The sequence below is a fragment of the Dermacentor variabilis genome, chromosome 8 (assembly GCF_050947875.1).
Source record: "Dermacentor variabilis isolate Ectoservices chromosome 8, ASM5094787v1, whole genome shotgun sequence".
In the NCBI taxonomy this organism is placed as follows: Eukaryota; Metazoa; Arthropoda; class Arachnida; order Ixodida; family Ixodidae; genus Dermacentor; species Dermacentor variabilis.
Genome location: NC_134575.1, coordinates 10,057,241 through 10,075,596, shown reverse-complemented (window position 1 = coordinate 10,075,596; position 18,356 = coordinate 10,057,241). Strand labels below are relative to the sequence as shown.

Genomic DNA, 18,356 nt, shown 5'->3' with positions numbered 1-18,356 from the left:
CTTAACTGCTTCAAAATTTTTTTTAACTTTTAGCCCTCACAAATTGTGAAAGATTAGTCCAGCTAGAGCATAAAACAATGACACAAAAGCTGAAACGTTTTTTTTTTTTCCCACTGCACTGGGAAATTTTTGTCTGATCCTCTGTGCCTGTTTACAGGACACGAGTAGCATTTCACTTCGAAGTTTGTTTTTCTTTCTTTATTCTCTGTATGTTTAAGCAAAAACTAGTAGTGACCACTAGTACTACATGATTAATTCTCGTATGATATTTTCTTTCGATAAAGAAAACTGGGGCACTTTCAGGAAGTACATTGGTGCATTATGGGCACAGCTGCACATTACTTCTGACGTAACATACTGGGACCTTAGGAGTAGCACACCCCACACTGGACGAAAAAATGACACAGAACACACATACACATGGTACTAATGAAGGGGAGGGCCTGTTGAACCAAAAATGAAGTTGACTGAGGTTGCACGTTGTGCTTGTTGGCAAGACATACTGAGGTCATAGTGCCTTAGGTGTAGCATACCCAATGTTGGGTGCACGACGCCTAAGAGCTCAGTATATTATACCAACAAGCTCAAGGTGCAGCCACCTGCTGACATGATTAGAAGGGACCAATACAAGCCAAGCAAAAGAAGCCTCAGGCTGAAGACAAACATCTCAACAACTGGACAAGTGCCTTTGTTGAAATGTTGGTTCTGGCCTCAGGCAACCTTTGTTTGACCATTCCAAGCTTCCATGTTCCTTTGAAACTGTCTTGTTAATCAACATGACTAGGGTGTGTAAACATGGTCAGAAACAGTCACTAGTTCTTCCAAATGTGTCACTTACCATTTGTTCCTCAAAGACAACATCTTTTATTCTCCACAAGAACAAATAAATATTATAGTGCCAAATCTGAGAAGAGTGTACACACATAATCACCAAACATTGGAAATCTGTGCAATGTCCAGAAATATGACTAACTACTGTGACAAATCAAGCAGCACTTTGTATGCCTGTACATATCTTAGTGTATTTGAAAAAAAAAGAACGTACATTCCAGACATCATAGGGTGTCTCTAGAATGAAATCGTTTTATTGGTTCTGTATATGAGGCTGCAAACGAATTTCAGACATGACAGTGCTTTAACAGTACAGTAAATGTACAGACGTACTGATTATCTAATTGTTTACAAAGACAGTGAATTTCTAGCAGCATCTAGATAGGTGAAATCGCTCTGTTAAGGTGCAACAGAAACATGTCTTTGTTAGTTTATTAGCCTTCTGGGAGGTCACCAGCAAAGAAGACGTAATCAAGTTATAATGTGACTGTTCAAGTTACAAGTATGCACAACCTTTTTATGGTGATGTAAAATAGATAAACAATGGAGAACCATATATAAATCAGCACAGGCCAAACGTAACGTGACCTGAAATTTCACTGGGTATCAGCTATCAGTACAAGTACTCTTGGGAGAGTGTGAGGATACATGCAGAAGTTTGGCTTTCACTATGCTTTGCTGCAGGAATAGGTATGCATAGGCATGCAGATAAACATATACAGGTGTACGATCAGCAGTTCTTTGGATTTGCCGTTACCTCTACAAGTCACAGTGCAAATGACTCATGCAACTCATCAAGGAGCATTCGTTCCACACTAATCATCCTAATGTCCCAATGGCTCTTGCACTACTGCACATGATGCATAATAAGATGAGCAAAATGAGAACAAGGTGAAAGCAGGAGCCAACGTTTCGACAAGCGGACTTGTCTTCTTCACAAGTCCACTTGTCGAAACATTGGCTCCTGCTTTTACCTTGTTCTCTTTTTGCTCATTGTCTTGAATTTCGATCTCCCGCTTTCACCATGTTTTCTCATGATGCATAATAAGAACACTCAGCCAGCACAGCTTCCGTGTCTAATGGCAGGCGCTCGGCAACCAACATGCCAATGAATGGACATAGTTAAAGGACAGTTTCAAGGCTTAATGTCAGCCTGTCGGAATGCGAGACAGCCATTCAATAATCTCGTCCATGCCATAACCTGTCAAAGAGCTTGTTTCCACTGTTGCGATGTCCTGCGCAGCAGCACTAAGCACATCAGCAAGCCTCATCGCATCCTTGTACTCCTCCAATGGAACGGCCTGGTTGGCATCAGTTTTGCTAAAGACCAACAAGAAGGGGACATTCTTTAGGTTTTGAAGGGTGAGTAGGTCCAGAAGAGTGACGTAAGTCTCGCCGAACTGGAACACGTTCGAAGAATCGGCCACGAACATAAGACCCGTGGCGTCAGAAGTCTGTTGGTGCAGAAATGGCACCATTTCGCCGCCTACTTCGCGCACCTGACACGTTTTGTTCTTAGAAATTTTCAGCAGCGTCATGTTGACACCTATCGTCGGCCGCGTGTCCCGCAACTCGACATTTCTTCCCTTACCAGTCAGACGCTGCTGCAGGCATTTCAGAAGCGCTGTTTTGCCAGAACCCTTGGGCCCGACGCAGACAATCATCTTATGAGCGACGCGAACCTTCTTCCGATTCGAAGTACTTATTGAATCGTGACATCCGAACGTAAGAGCTTCTTAAGTGCACACTATAACAGAGAATGCTCGTTTAACAAATGCGAGTTTATTATTGCTTGCGAGGCGAAATTTCACATAAATTGGAAGCTGAAACGCTGCAGCCGTCAACCACGTTCAAGGTGTGACAAACAAGGTATTGACACAGCCCTGTAGAGATAGGTCACTTGCAGAGCACAATAAACTGCGCATGCTGAATCTGAATCACATGCCCCTTTTCCGAGCTTCGTAGATAGGACCAGTGATCAAGTGTTCCCAATGATCAACTTCGGTCAGTCCAGCGTGGCAGATGTTCTCGCTGAACTATATCACTTGAAGCCATTGCGTTCCGCGGCAACGTTTGATCCGGCACCATCGTCGGGCAAGATTTTTGCCTTCGTTTCCTAGAATACACCGCAGGAATGTTTCACTAAAATAATCCGTGCTTTCAGGTTAACCCTTCGTAATGCATCCTCCCGGTGTTAGGTCGCCTCCGCCAGTTTACCAATGTGGAAAGTCTTGAGTTTCGAGAGGATGAAGTTGAAGACGCACTTATGAGCCGCCTGCTCGCTTATAGCCTTGGAGGCATCTTTGCCGGCGTACCTGAGGATAGCGAGACCGCCGGGGTGTTCATTCACGTACTTGGTGACGTCGTACACTTCCCCTCGAAACAGTATCCACGCGTCGTCCTTGACGCTGTGTTTCTCCAGCTCTTGCCGAGCGATTGTAGTCATTAGCGGCGGCGGCGCAGTGTCGTGAAGCGACAACGTGTTGTGTACAATCTCAGCGGTTAAGCGGGCCGTGCGACAACCGTTGCTAGGTGCTCCAAATCGTTACGATCGAATGCGACCGGCGAGCGCGAAGTGACATTACAAGCAAAAATTGCGGAGGTCTCCTCGTCGAGAGCATTCTTTTTATTTTCTGTGGAGACTGCCATCTTGAATACCAATGTTTCGAGCTGACAACACGTATTGACCTGAATTGAGCAGAAAGTAATAAAAGGTTGTTTTAAAGTAGGCGTTCAAAACCCGCCGTCTATGACGTGTATCCGGCTCGTAAGAGTTTTTTCGTCTCATTCAACCAGTAAAAAGATTGCCTTTAAGATCTGCAAGTTGCATTAGATAGGCCCTTCTATGAGTCCTGGATTTGGACACTACTTCTTAGCCTCACAGGAAGCCACCATGTATTAGGTATATTCAAGCAACAGACTAAAAAAATATTTAAAAAAAAAGCTTGCACAAGTAAGGCAGCAAAATTCTAGACTTTATGAAGTTGCGTGAGTTGGGCAGGTGCGTGGACGAATGTTCATTTACATGTTTGTTGAATAAAAGAGCATAAGGGGTGCAGTAAACGCCACATTTTGTAATATATAATATATTTCATACAAATAATTTGCTGTTATTTACAACCTGGAGCGGCGAATGTATCAACGAGACTAACCGAAACCGCAACAGTTCTTCAAATCTACTTTGTGGTCGTCTTCATATGTGACTGCGGTCAGAAAGCCAAGCCACAATCCAGAAGCTCATATGTGTGTCGTTTGGTATCAAGTTTAGCGAGCGTGTTGTACGCCAATTCGGGTCAGTTTTTTGGGCTCGAAATCGTTCGTGCGTGTTCTACTTTGCTCCGGGATACGCTTTTCGGGGAGAGGAGCATCCAACAAGTGACTTTACGCCAGTCCCGGCTTGTTATTCTCTGTCGCGCACACGATTTCGCGGGAGCTACCGCAGCGGAGAATGCTTCTGTTCTGGAACGAACCACGGTGAGTGCTGCTGCTCCCTCAGCTATCGAGAGCTCTTCTTCGATTCGAAGCTCGTGACAGCGTCTCAAAGGCTCGGCTCGTGTCGCTGAGCGAGCGGCTGCTGTTACCACGCGTGCCGCCCTTTGTTTATGGAGCCTATCTAGCGACGTGCGATATTGGGCGGACGTTGCGTTGTGCGTTCACTCCGCCGTAGTCGTCACTAGGCCTATTTCGCACGACGGACGCGTCACTGACGCGTCGAGCGCTGCGACGCTCGTTTTTTCCGCGCTTTCTTTGTTTTCTCATTTTTTTTTTATTATGGCGATTTAACAGCTTGTTTACGTCTCTCGCATGCCCGCAACGCGCGTCCTTCGGCGTAATAAGTTGCCGCTATTTCTCCGCTGTTATTTCCCGCTTACGGCGCGCGCGGCTTGTATCCTCGGTTGGGATCGGCGTGTTTATTTTGGACGCGGTTGCGGCGGCGGTGTTGGGACGGGCCAGGTGAGAGAAAATATTCTCAACCCACGTCACGATGCCGGCCGAAGCTGGAGCTTGGGCGAGCCCCTCGGCCATCTGTCACGAAGGCATGTGGGTTTTCTCGCGTAGTCTTCGCGCGACGGCGGCACTCCCATATCCTTGCCGATTCGGATGCGGCGGCTGCAATCTCGGAGCGCCTGGTCGCGTGCGCCGACAGTCGTTTACATATTTGTGAAACCTCTGGGTGGATCTCCGCATAAATGTGCGCCGCTTATCGTGACTTCCGCTCGATTTCTTTATTATGTTTGTTCGTCCGGAGCCTGTGCCCGTCTGAATTGCCTCGATCGTTGCTTTCCTTCCTTTCTTTTTTTTTTTTTTTTTTTTTCTGCGTTCGCGGGAAAGTTGCGAGTGTCCAGAATGCTTATACTGGAAGCAGCTTAGCGCCTTTCAGTGGCCGTGAAAGTAAACGGCTCGCGGCGTTGTGCGTTCTTGGCTCTCTTGTGAAGTAATCGCGTGTGCAAATTAGGTTCCGAGTCGCGTTTCTTGCGCAGCGGCAAAGGATATTTTGTTGCTGTTTTCATCTTTCTAGCAGGTGTTTACGTGGAGTGCTCGTCGAACTTGCTATCCGATGGCTGGGTTATGGTGGCATTTTATTGAACGTCACGGGAAATATTCGGATGTTTTTGAGTATCGGTGCTCAGTGGATATCATTTGTGATTCTGCATGCGAAGTTTTTTAACACACACCGAGAGCGGAAAGCCTTGAGTCTGGTTTGCGTACCGTTGGTTTTCGATGACACGCCCGGATGCTTGCCACGCTATGATCGCTTCGGAATATCTTTTTTCAAACGACCATGATAGCGCGCTTTATGTCGAACGTGTTCCATCTTCAGTGGAAATATTGTCAGTTACAGTTTTATGAACTTTCTGCGGTACGAAATGTGGTGTGCTGGCGGCACAATGTTTTACCTGCGGGTCGAGAAAAATTCGCGCACACAGACCCTTGGCCGTATTGTGGCATTCTGCTTGTAAGCGCAAAGTCGCGGGTTCGCATCTGGCTGCATTGTGAAGCTCCACCATTCAGGTAGTGAGATTCTCGTTGATATTAAAGGACACCATATGACAACATAATTTTTTGTTTAAGTGAAAGGACAGACCATCCATTACGACGTAGGTATTACAAACGGTAGCTATTGCGAAGGAAGTTATGTATATTACTTGCGCTACGAGCATTTTCCTAGTAATGGCCTACCAACAAGTTCACATTGTCACGGTGGTGAAAATGGTAGCGTTACACCGATAAACGCAATTGGTGCATAGGTGCCCCCTGTCCAACAAGAAAATAAATGATGCTAATAGTGAAAGTGTAAACGAAGAACGGCGTTGCTTCATTGGAAGGATCCGGAACATTGTTGACGGAACTATCTATTAGTTGCGGCAAATGCCTACCAGTGAACCGTGTTCGCGCTTATATTCGTGTTAATAGTTAAAAGGGCTGCCATGTGCAGTGACATCAGACATGGCCAACCCTGGTTCTCACAAACAAATAGGCGAGTTCAATGCTCCCTCTTGCAAGTAGTGATCAACCTTTCGTTTTTCTTTCTTTTTTTCGTCAGTGCAAAATAGGCCTGCGCGAAGACTACTGTAAAAGCAGGTTGAAAGTCAACACGCGTTAAGCGACGTAGCGCCCTTACGCAATAACTCCCAGCGTTCAACTGCACCACCTGACAGGTTAAAGGAGTACGTAGAGACGCAGCATTTCTTACTGAATATCATTATTATTTGTATTAAATAACGGATCAAGCCCTCTACACCATAAAAAGAATGCTGTTAAGCGTGTGGAGTGTCCTAAATAATTAACCATAATGGGTCTTCCTGCGAGCCGGTTCCGTTTTCGTGGAGACAGGTGCGTCGTGACGTCACTGGCACGCTCCGTTCCTGGGATAGATGTGACAGCCGCACGTGACTGAAGCCACAACCGGCGCGCGCAGCACTGTTTTTTTTTTTTTTTCCCTCTGAGAAATCTTATCATCCGCATTTGTTTAGTCCACTACAGGATGAACGCATCTTCCAGCGATCTCCCCGGTCTGGTGCTAGCGGATTCTAAGTTGTGCCTCCAGATTTTCTCTTTCTCGGTTGTAGTGTGCTTCCCTTCCCTCGGCACCTATTCTGTAGCTCGAATAGAACCACTTTTTCTCTGCCCTACGCATTACGTGGCCTGCCCAGCTCTATGTCTCCCTTTTAATTTCAACTAGAGAGTATCGGCTAACCTTTTTGTTTGCTATCAAATCTACACCGCCGTCTTCATGTATCCTTACGTTGCGCCTTTCATTTTTGGTTCCATTTCACGATACATGTTGGTGTTGCTACGCGACGTGAGCGAAAAAAATTCCTTGTCATGACGTCATGACAATGCCGATGACACCATCTAAAGGCATTTTGAGAGCAAGCTCGGCATTATATCTTTCCGTAATTTCCATATATCCATAATCCGTTCTTGCTAAGTGGCATACCATTACGTGCGAGAAGCGTGTGATGTGTTTTTACAACTTAAAGCACTTTAAAAAGGAGGCCGTCAAAATGTAATTTTAGTACTGTTTACGCGTGTGCGTGGGTATATAGTGATTTTCGAGAACGAATCGAATATCGAACACTTTTTGAATAGTTCTCTAATAATTTATGAATCGCCATTTTCTCAATTTTATAAAACTTTGTTCGCATCTTAGTACGGTTACAATGTTAGCAAGTTCCTGCCGATACATTGTGCATTTTAAAGAGTTTTTCCCTAAATGCACAAATGGAGCATTAGCAGCCAATGAGCGGCTTATGCGCAATTGTCTGTTACCATGAAGGATGTAACGTGCTCCATTATACGTATGATTTCTCTTCGTTTGTGACCACTATATGTGGTCACTGTTGTGAAGTTTACGGCAACTTCACTGCATTTTTATATTTGGTCCCGCGCAGTAGGCGATTGGAAGGAAATATTGGAAAACTATGAGAAGAATATTCGTATTCATGAATAACGACTGATCGATTCCAATACCGAATCGAATGGGGTAATTTTTTATTTTTTATTGGGAACTTCCGAATATTCGCACACCTCTGTACTCGCGGACAACTTTCTGTGGAGGGAAAGCTACGGAGGCAAAGTGCGCACAAGTGAGAGCGCTTCTGAAAAGAGTTCCGTGTTTTCATCCACGTCAGTTTAAGCTGGGGAAGAGAAAACATAAACAGCTTATTAGCAACAGTTAAATTAGATAAAACACTCCACTGAATGTAAACGTTATTTTGCGGCTTTTCCCTTCCGCGTTCGGGCAAACGCGAAACCGTCGCACGTGGAAGCTGCGTCGATTGAGCCTCTGTTCCGAACAACCAAAAGCACTGTGAAACCCTGCCGGACTACTTGGCGCGGTAACACATGTGCAGAAGCTCCGCCCCTGTGGCTTTCCCTTCATTGCCACAGAAAGTTTTGTCCGCGAGTATAGTACTATACGTCTAAGGCTTTAAAACACCAGGTGTTGCGTTTAACGGATACGGCGAGTCCCACGGAAAAGCTACTCCTATCATTGGCGCCAGCACTGGTCGTTGCACGCTGTTGAGATTTTCTAGATGTACTCGTTTTGGGCGAAAGTCTCCGTTGAACCGTGTCAAGTTATTTGCCATGAGCAGAAAAAAACTGGACAGCCCGTATCTCAAGTCAAACAGCAGTCGCATGACTTAAGTCAACTGAAGTACAAGTGCCCTGATAAACTCGACAGCGGCGCCGTGAAGCGATGCCATCGGACTTGATCACGTGATTGCTATTCCGCTCAAATCGTTAAGCACCAATGGTATCATTACTGAAGAGCTAAACGCTCAGTGTATCCTCGAATACATTCTCTCCGTTTCTTGTCGGCGTGAAAAGATCATACGAGTTCGTGAGGCATGGCTGCTGATAAAATGTTGAAAGCCAGCTAAAGCCGTACGCGACTTTGTTATTCGCGTATACTTAGTACAAGCTGGAAACCGGAACACGAGCGTCACGTTCAGGCTGCGACAGACAAATTTTTTTGGCATTGTAGTAGTAGTAATAAATCAGCAAATCAGGCTACTACAATACCAAGAACGCTACTATTTATAGCGCAATAAGAGGCTTGGTAAGTCAGCAGGGGCGCAAAACACGTTAGACAAGTGGCGCCGCCGCCGTGAAGTCCCAGCACCAGCACGCCATGACGTCATGAATTTTGATGGCATGTGCTAAAGCCTATGGTTAATTGTTTATGGGTAAACATGGACTGTATTGTATTCTGAAGGTGATAAAGATTCCATCTTGCAAGTTTCTGCGATTCTGTACAGATCTGTTCTCTGCCCCAAGAACAGATATCGAATACGAAAAAGTACGCTGAAATCCGTGGCACGACACTGACGGACTGGCGCTTGGCTTTCGGCGCGAAATAATAATAAAAAGACTGAGATTAGGCCTTCTTTTTTTTTTCTCTTCCAATAATCAACCTATTATCGCGAACTTAACGTAAATAAAGTTTTCAAGTGCTTTTGCAAGCTAAAATTTCTTTAGTGGTTCTCTTTAGGGTGTCATTAAGAGGAAGCTTTGGCTCGAGCCCAACTGCGATGCCGCCTATTCATATACATGTAGTACTCATAAACGTGTTTCTGAGGTAACCACTAGGTCGATTTTATGAAACTTGTTGCATTTGAGAAAAAAGGTCAATCCTAGGGACTGTAGGAAGCGAAATTTTGATTTAGGGCCTGAATGTATAATATAGAACTTTCCAAAACTGGTAAGCTCGAAAAGAATATAGAAGCACGAAGTTTACAAATTCGTAACTCTGTCCCAAGAACAGATATCGCAGTTGTGTAAACTGCATCCGTTAGATCATCCAAAGCGGACAAATTTGATATATCAATTTATATCTTGCGAGCACTTGTTACATTGTTTACGAGTGTTTTGCAAAAGTGTTACATATAAGTGGTCAATTTGAGAGCCATGTATAATACATCAATTAAAGAATCCGAGGTGGTCCAAATTTCCGGAATCTCCCACTGCGGCGCGCCTCGTAATCAGATCGTAGTTTAGATCAAGCGGGACGTATACTGGTGATAGCCGAGGAGCGAGTGTACATGTCCTCTGATAAGTTAGTTTACAAAAGCACTTGACATTGCGTTTGTCATTCTTGGTGTTTATTCGTTTTTTTTTTCTTTAGGTGCATCAAATGTCCTCCCTTTTTTTTTTTTTTTTTGTCAAGTCGCATGTGCCAGATAGCACAGTTCGAACCCTCTAACTAAATTACTTCTTGAAGCGGGCGTTACTTCTACGAGAAATCAAATGTGTTATTGAATAATGAACTCTATTGTTCTGATTAACTTCTTAATTGTTGCCTTATGGCACATATTGCAATTTACGAATTGTAGCTGGTGAGTTCGCAAGGCGATACCACTTGGAACGAATTCTCAAGATGACGCCAGTTTCGAGACATTCATCTTGAAAGGGTGCGAATTCGAGATGTTCATTTTCAAAGCGGGCACGCGTCGAGCGTGCCCTGTGCTGGTGATCATCAAGTGTACTCGGAAAGACACGGAAAATTCAGAGTACTGGCCTGGGCGCACCGTACCGCTCAAGCGCTCTAGGAATGTGGACGTCTTCACAATCACGGACAAATTAAACGTGAACCAGAAATTGCAAAGCGGAAACATCAGGTGGAAGTAAGTTACTCGAGAGCACGATATCGCACCGCTACTTTTCCGGCCGCCAAAGGTAGCATAGTCATTAGATTAAGCGTACAAGCCGAAATCACACATTGGCGAAAGCAAAAACTAATCAAGGCATTATGTATAGTTAGCCGCAACTTGTTAGTATATCAGTTGTCCTTGACAGTCTGTGGTTAGCTCGTGTTACGGTGTAAGGACTCCTCGTTCACTGACTCAGTCACATTACTTTTGATGTTTCGCTTCGTAAACTATGCAAATTTCGCTGTCTGAATCTCGTCGTTAGAGCTCTAGGCGTGGTGCCTGTCTCATTTCGTTTATGATACATAGGTGCTCACCCGTAAAACCTGTGCTCTGGAGGGTATACAGCTGTATTTGCTCGTGGTTCTCATAGACGTGTTGTGTAGTATTCTGTATTATGCGTGCGCGGCGTTGCTCCCTTTCACGATTATTTAGGTCTGTAAGGCAGTTACCCGAAGCACGATGGCCGAAGATTACCTTTCTTTTATTATTTGAAGGTGTTAAAATAATGTCTAAACCGCGTAGTAGTTCCGTTCTCTCGTTTTTTTTTTTTTAAACCATAATGTTTTTTTTTTTTGTTGTTGTTGTTGTAGTAAATCCTACTTCCTGTTCCGTTACTAGCTCGGGCTGCTAAGACCTTACTGATCTTATTAACAAGCCGTTGCTACCTTTTGGTTAGTGGCTGGCGCGAACTTTTATTCACCAAGAGTGTAACAAAGCGCGGTGGCTGTCTCATTTCGTTGGGCGTCGTCGCAAGCCTGTTTCTGAAGCGTGGCTCGTAGATCTCCCGTCCCGGCAAAGGACGCGATTAATATTGAGTGCTCGGCTCCCGTGGGAAGCCGGGCTCGGGCCCTTTATTAATTCCGTGAGCCGGCCTGTCTGTGCCCCCCTCTACTAAGTGGCTGTTAACCCGCGCGCCTGGCTCGTCTGTGGCCGATGCCCTGTCCATCTTGGTCGTGTCGTCTGCCATCCCCAGGCGGCTCCCGCTCGCTCGCTCGCGAGTCTGACTTTGTTTTCATTTGATTCACGGGGTTTAACGTCCGCGGGTGACAGTGGGGCTGTGATAGACGCCGTGTAGTGAGGGTCTCGTAGGTTTCGTTTTGCCTACCGGAGGTTCTTCGTACGCGTAGATGAATCTAAGTACGCGTGCGATTTTTCGCGCTTTGTGTTCATCGGGAAACGGCCGTCGCGGCCTCCGAGATCGCCACGGCGCCGTTGTGGTCTCGGAGTCCACGCTCGTGCTCGACCGTTACGATGCCATTGCCACGAAACCCCCGCTATCCACGGTTCTGTACAAATTTTCGACGAGTTTTTCTGCAATTAGTAAATATTGTAAGTGGCCTGTCCTACGTGGTGTCTGTGTATATATATCAGCTTGTATTTGTGTAATATTGGAGTTCCGATTTCAGTAAGTGTATACAGGCAGTATACTTCATATAATCTGCTTCATTGTTCTTGCGCCTTTCTGAATATTTCTTTTTGAACATAATTTTCGTATACAATATGATTTATAATTAGTTGAACCTGTCATTGGGTTCATTGTAAGCATAATGATGCACTGTATTAGAGCACGCATTTTGTGTCGTGTTTTATGTTGTATAACTAGAATTCGCGGCGTGCCTTTTTTATAACCGTTTGTATTACTATTATTATTATTATTATTATATTATTATTATTATATTATTATTATATTACGATGTGACGAGACTTATAATTAAGCAATGTCCAACACGGCTTTTCTTTTCTCGCCACGTTCGGTTTGTTCCCTGAAACTGAAGCGCAAGCAAGCAAAGTGAACCTATACGGGGGCTGGTGTCTCGGCTGCATATATTTCTTATTTGCTGGTAATCAATTAACTGCGCCCGAGTTAACGTTGCAGAAATACGCGCCGTCACGTCGAGCTGGTGCAGGAACTTGTGGGGCGCACCGTTGCGTAACAGTCAGCGCTTTACGATTACGAAGGCGCAGTGCATGCTAATATAGTTGAACCTTTTACTTTTTATTGTCAATTTAAATGGGGAAAAAGAAGTTGAGGTTATGAAATACTGTTTTTCCGCGCCAACCGCCACGTTAGAATTAATCGTTAATGTCTGCAACGCGAACTGCGGTACAGTAATGGCGTGCTTTGCGCGTACTTTGTTTTAATGTTCTTTTTCGTTCTTTTTCTTTTTTATATTACGTCTGTCGTGCGTAACGAGACGACGGGGAGTTCAGCAAACAGCGAATAATTGCGCTCGTTTCTTTTTTTTTTTTTTTTTTTAAAGAAGAGATAGAAATGAAATGGATGTTGGCACTCTGAGGGAAATTGACGGCTGTATAATTTCTGCTGCCTGATGTACGGGCGGTGTTTTATTCGTTGGTGGCGGCTGGTTACCGTGCGTGCCGGCCATTTTTTTCGAGATAAAAGAAATCAACGAAACGTGCGAATCCGAACAGTCTCGTCCATCTAGGTTGCTGGCTCGGTTCTCTTGTTTTTCTCGGCGCTAATATCGGCTGACCGCGCTTTTATGTCCCGAATGTTTTAAGGGAGAAAAAGAGGAGGGGATGAGGGGGGGTGGGGTGGAGCAGCGGTGTGGAACGGCGTTCTTTAGCACGCTCCGCCGGAGTATGGCCCCTAGCCGGAGCAGTAGTGGAGAGTGGGGGAGTGTACTTCACGTGCGCGAGCGGCAGGTCTGAAGGAGTAAAACGCTGTTCGGGCACCTTTTTCTCTCCAACTCTCCCTCCGCCGTGCGCTCTCCTCCTTTCCCGTCCGCTTGTTGTGTATTTTGGACGGTCTTTTATTGTCTGCCATTCGTATACGGCACGCTATGCCATTCTGTGTTGTTTCGTTTCCATTTATCTTTATTTGCTATATAGGCGTTTCTGCAGTTCTCGTGGCGTTCTGGTCGGCCGCTGTCCGCTATGTCGGGGCGCTCGTTGTGCAGCGAAGGAGGTTTGAGGGTGGAGTGGGGGGAGGATTGCCCAAGGAGCGCTCAACCGGGCGGAGAAATAGAGCGGATACGCGTGTAAATGCGACGCGACGGACGCGCTAGAAGGAGCGAAAGACGAGCAAAAACAAAACAAAGAAGGCGCAAGCTTGACTAGAAAGTGCTATTTTTCTATATCCTTATTCTTTTTTTTTTTTCCTCTGTGGAGGGCGCGTGCGAGCGCTGGCCACGTCCGTGCGCCAGCGCGTGTTTTTCGAGGCATGACGGAGGCGCAGTGGCCCACATTTTTTGCTCGCTTTGCGCGGCTACGTGCGATTCTGCTGCCGCCGGTGCGTAGGCGGCTTCGGCACCGCGGCGTTCCGCTGAGTGGGCGACACGGAGCGGTTGGGCGCTGCGCTCTGTCACGCCGCTGGAATCGGCGACGCGGAGTCCCTCCTGTAGGTGGCCAAGATTAGCGTCGCGGAGCTGGGGCTGCTATTGTCAAATTACGTAATGGCGGCATTTTGAGCCAGTCGGAGAGTGCGCGTCACCCCTTTGGGACAGTCGGAGCTAAGAGCGTAGTTTTGTTGTATTCTCTCTCAGGTAATGCTCCGGATGTCCTTTTATAGAGCGAAGCTGTTAGGGGCTACTTTCCCCACTATCGTGTCCAGGTGTAGAAAAAATGACAACCATTCCACTCAGTGAAGATGGAATGGCAGCGAAAGCTGACGACAGTCAAAGCTCGCACACGAAAAGCAAAGTGTTTTCGCTGCCATTCCATCTTCACAGAGTGGAATGGTTGTCATTTTTTTGCCTTGCGAGTCTGGCGTTGTTGCTCATTTGGAGTTGCTCGGGCACGCGATTGTCGTTTTCGTTCAGCATCGCTGGAACGTTCTTCGTCGGTGGTCGTTTCGCGCCGGCGCCGTTTATATTCCCGTTGCCGTTCCCTGCGGTGCTCATCGTACGCGTGTTGTTCTTCGGGTATACGAACTATACGTGTCCGCCCATCGGTAACGCAGCTGTTTTTATCGCAGATACCTTTCCTGCTTATACACTTAACCTTGACGTCGCGCTATCGTTCACGGCGAGCGTTCTAATCTGTCCCGCATTTTGACATCTGCGCCGCCGCACTGCACCCGTATGGGTTTGTTAGAAATCGCTAAGTCCGTCCGTTTCTGTTGCCGTACGCCGAAAAAACTACCGAAGTTTAGTCATATACAGCTTTCGCTGCAAAAACATTCCGAAGGTAGTGCAATGCCAGGACGACCCGGGGCGGAGGCACAGTTCGCGATTAAGGGGCCCACATACACAGCTTCGCTCGTCATCCTCCTTCGCAAAGTGGAAGGGCACTGAATTTCTGTTTTCTTTTTTTGCCGGCCTTTTGTCTTAGTAAATTAATGTTCCTGATGTGTTCTTTCTTGAGTGTTATTTTGACATTGCGAATTCACTAGTAATGTTTTTCTACGGTAGTTACGTTGTTCTATGAAAGTGCTAATTTAAATAAATAAATAAATATGTCGAATTGAACGATATGGCGGAAGTCGCCGATTTCCAGAACACCACACCCATATCCGCAAGTCTTCGGTTGATGCGACTGTTTAGGCGCGTCAGATTTCACTTGACGCGCTGCAGTGCGTCGCCTCGTGCCCAGGAGTAGACTTTTGGGCAAGTCGGTTTGATACCGTATACTGTGATCATAATGCTTAGCCCTTTCAGTGTCGGTATTTCTTTTTTTTTTTTCGGAGGTGACGTGCACCTCCAGCGTCGATTTCGCTTCTTTGTGTCTCTCTCTCTGATATTATGAAGCGACTGTAGAAGAATCGGCATTTGGGCGGATTGGTTCTGGTTGAGCATCTTGGAAGGGGCAGCGCAAGACGACAAAGACAAAAGGCAGGAAATACAGGAACACGTGAACACAACGGTTTATCTTTGGCAATGTCGAAGGACAAAGAAATTGACAGTCACTTAGGTATCCTTACGTGATTTGAATGCGAAAGCACTAGAACTTGTCCAAGTTATCACCTTAAATCAAAACTCCACCTTAACACGCCCTAATCTACCTTGCTGTAATTTGTATATCCACCGTAATCCAATTGTGGAAGTGGGCAGCGGCGTCCGTCCGACGCCGTGGCTGTTCACCGCGGGATTTCGCAGTGCGAGACGCAGCAGGTCCAGCGCCAGGAACATGACGTCATCGCTTCGTCACGTGGGCTTTCTTGCCATCCGATGTTAAGAGGAAGCTTTAGCTCGAGTGCTCCTATCTAAATACATGTAAAAGGAGAATTCGCTTTTCTCGGCAACCACTGCACCAAATTTGACGAGGTTTGTTGCATTTAAAAGAAAAACTTAAAATCTAGTGACTGTTGGTTTCGAATTTTTGAGTTAGATTGTAAATTTTTTGTTAAAAATTGGCAAAAATCGAAAATTTTCAAAAAACGAAACTATCAAGTTTACAACTCTGTAACTTAACTACTAAAAATGATAATACAATTCTATGAATTGCACCTAATAGTACATCTAAAGCGGACAAAATTGATATGTTACACATGAATATAAAAAAATTTAATAATAGAGAAATACAACTTTTGCAAAACCGTTGTAACCAACGTAACAAATTCACGTAAGATGTAAAATGACATATTGAATTTGTCCGCTTTGAATGATCTAATGGATGCCGTTTACATAACCGCGATATCGGTTCTTGATGCAGAGCTATGAATTTATAAACTTCGTTCTTCTATTTTTTTCGAACGGTCAAATATTTGAAAATCGTTTTAAGAAAATTGAAGCCCTAAATCGAAATTCCGCTTCCAACAGTCACTAGAATTTAACTTTCTCTTTCAAATGCAACAAATTTCATCAAAATCGGTCCAGGGGTTATCTCATAAAAACGTTTTTGCGTTTTACATGTATTTGAATAGGCCGCGTCGGAGTTGGGCCCGAGCTAAAGCTTCCTCTTAACGCCGGACGCTCGCCGGATTTTCTGCCTCATGGGGCATATAAGGCTTTCGCCTTAAAATGACATGGATACACTCTAAGAACAGTTTACACCCTTTGGAGTGCCCCTTCTGCCACACAACGATAATCGTCATCTGCCTTGATGCGTTTCCCTTCTTTAACGCTGCGAGCTCGGTACTTTCTAGTAACGAGCGGCATGCGCGTTATCAGCATGATAGCATTTCCTGTCGGCAATGCTATCATGCTGATAACGCGCATGCCGTTCGTTACTAGAAAGTACCGAGCTCGCAGCGTTAAAGAAAGGAAACGCATCAAGGCAGATGACGATTATCGTTGTGTGGCAGAAGGGGCACTCCAAAAGGGTGTAAACTGTTCTTAGAGTGTAAAGGCACATGCACATGCTCTTGGTATGCTCCTCACATTCTTATCTGGCGTCATTGACACGGCGAAACAGAAACGCGAAGATGTACAGGTATACGTCGGTGGCACTGAAAGGCTTTAGCAAGCGATTGCGTCTCTGGCCTCGCCTTTGAGTCGAGAAGAGCCGGTGGCAGATGCAACGTGTCATCCGTTTACTTGAATAAACTAGCAATAAGATGAACTGCTGGGCGATCTGATTAGCGCTGAGAGGACGGCCGCGCTCATCGAAAGGCCGGCGCACTCATTGATAAGTGCACTGGCTGTATGCCCACGATGACTTCACAGGCATGAGTAAGGGAGGGTCGAAGGTTTTGAGTTGACGCGAGCATTAAGCTGAATGACTGTCGACGAATGACTGAAAGTAACGTGTGAACATGAGTACATGTGAGTGTCCATTGTTTGTGATTCATAACTTTTGAGCAAGTATAAAGGTGATCGAGTGTATGTACGCTTATACTGCCCACCTATGGCACTGGCATCACAAGGCGCCACGAGACGATATCGCAGCGCTAGCGCGCTCTGTCGTCACATGTTAACTTTGTGCTTGTCCCTTTAGCTCCACATAATATATTTTCAGTATGACAGCCCAACTATATAGTCCAATTTGCTGCCTTGGTCAAGGTACGCGAGGTGAAAGAGCATATCTACATTACATTTTCGTATTTTCTTATATTTTATTGCGTTTAGTGAAGTCGAAACCCTTTAAACCCTAGATACTTTGATGTCAGAGCGGGCCGAAATAATTTACTGTAATGCTTGTGTCTGCGGACCAATCGATTGGGTACACGAAAAGTGGATGCGTCATGACGTGACGACACACTGACTCACTCTGTTCCTATATGATTGCAGACGTCAACATAGCCAGAGGAAACGCGCGCAGTCAGTTTGTTCACTTTCTTTTTTCTTTTATTAACAACGTGGTTATATATATATATATATATATATATATATATATATATATATATATATATATATATATATATATATATATATATATATATATATAGCAATTACTCCTACACGACGCCAGCAATTTTTTCTTTGTCACGACTTCGCACGATAATGTCGATGACACCATCTCAAGCGTTTCAGGACCAACTTTAGTATCAATAAATTTACTTATTTTTACCGGTTTTTCCCACTTATCACGTGTCACATACCTTCACGTTTGCCGAGAAGCCTGTCTTTCAACAATTTTGGAGTATGCGTGTCGATGCTTCTTTGAGATTCATTTTACTTCTGGTCAATTGCTGTTCAGCGCCTGACCTGGTACGCTGACCCGAACATTATCAAATTCCGTAATGTTGTCAAACTCTGCAATGGCGTCGTTTGAGCCGATCGAGCACAAAAGCCGTTGCAGCCCCGCGGGCCAATCAGAGACTGACAAAATGACGCGTTCGGCAGTATCGTGGAATTTGACAATGTTCATGATATATCACCCCTGGTGTGCTTGAAATGAAAATAAATTCCGGCGTTTTTCGTTCCAGCCACAATATGATTGAGTCACGCCGTGGCGGAGGTTTCCTGGTTAATTTTGACCCCCCTGGGGCTCTCTTACGTGCACCTCAATCAAAGTACACGAACG

At 45.3% G+C, this 18,356-nt stretch overlaps 3 protein-coding genes across 3 annotated transcripts in view; 1 reads left to right on the top strand and 2 right to left on the bottom strand.

Annotated features, from left to right (window-relative positions):
- Nucleotides 1-1,058: 1,058 nt before the first annotated feature.
- On the bottom strand, nucleotides 1,059-3,028 carry LOC142589608 (ADP-ribosylation factor-like protein 16). Its single transcript, XM_075701109.1, has one exon. It carries the CDS (start codon nucleotides 2,493-2,495, stop codon nucleotides 1,980-1,982), a length of 516 nt encoding a protein of 171 aa, XP_075557224.1. The 5' UTR covers nucleotides 2,496-3,028; the 3' UTR covers nucleotides 1,059-1,979.
- On the bottom strand, nucleotides 1,059-3,503 carry LOC142590821 (cytochrome b5-like). Its single transcript, XM_075703225.1, has 2 exons — nucleotides 3,035-3,503; nucleotides 1,059-1,427 (listed from the first exon to the last, which is right to left on the bottom strand). The coding sequence occupies exons 1-2, from the start codon at nucleotides 3,275-3,277 to the stop codon at nucleotides 1,323-1,325; spliced, it is 348 nt and encodes a 115-aa protein (XP_075559340.1). The 5' UTR covers nucleotides 3,278-3,503; the 3' UTR covers nucleotides 1,059-1,322.
- A 556-nt stretch (nucleotides 3,504-4,059) lies between these two features.
- LOC142589607 (ras-related protein Rab-40B-like) overlaps nucleotides 4,060-18,356 on the top strand; it is a 46,645-nt gene continuing 32,348 nt past the window's right edge. Inside the window, exon 1 of the mRNA XM_075701107.1 lies at nucleotides 4,060-4,305. The gene's annotated coding sequence lies outside the window, so the exon portion shown is untranslated. The remainder of the gene's footprint in view (nucleotides 4,306-18,356) is intronic.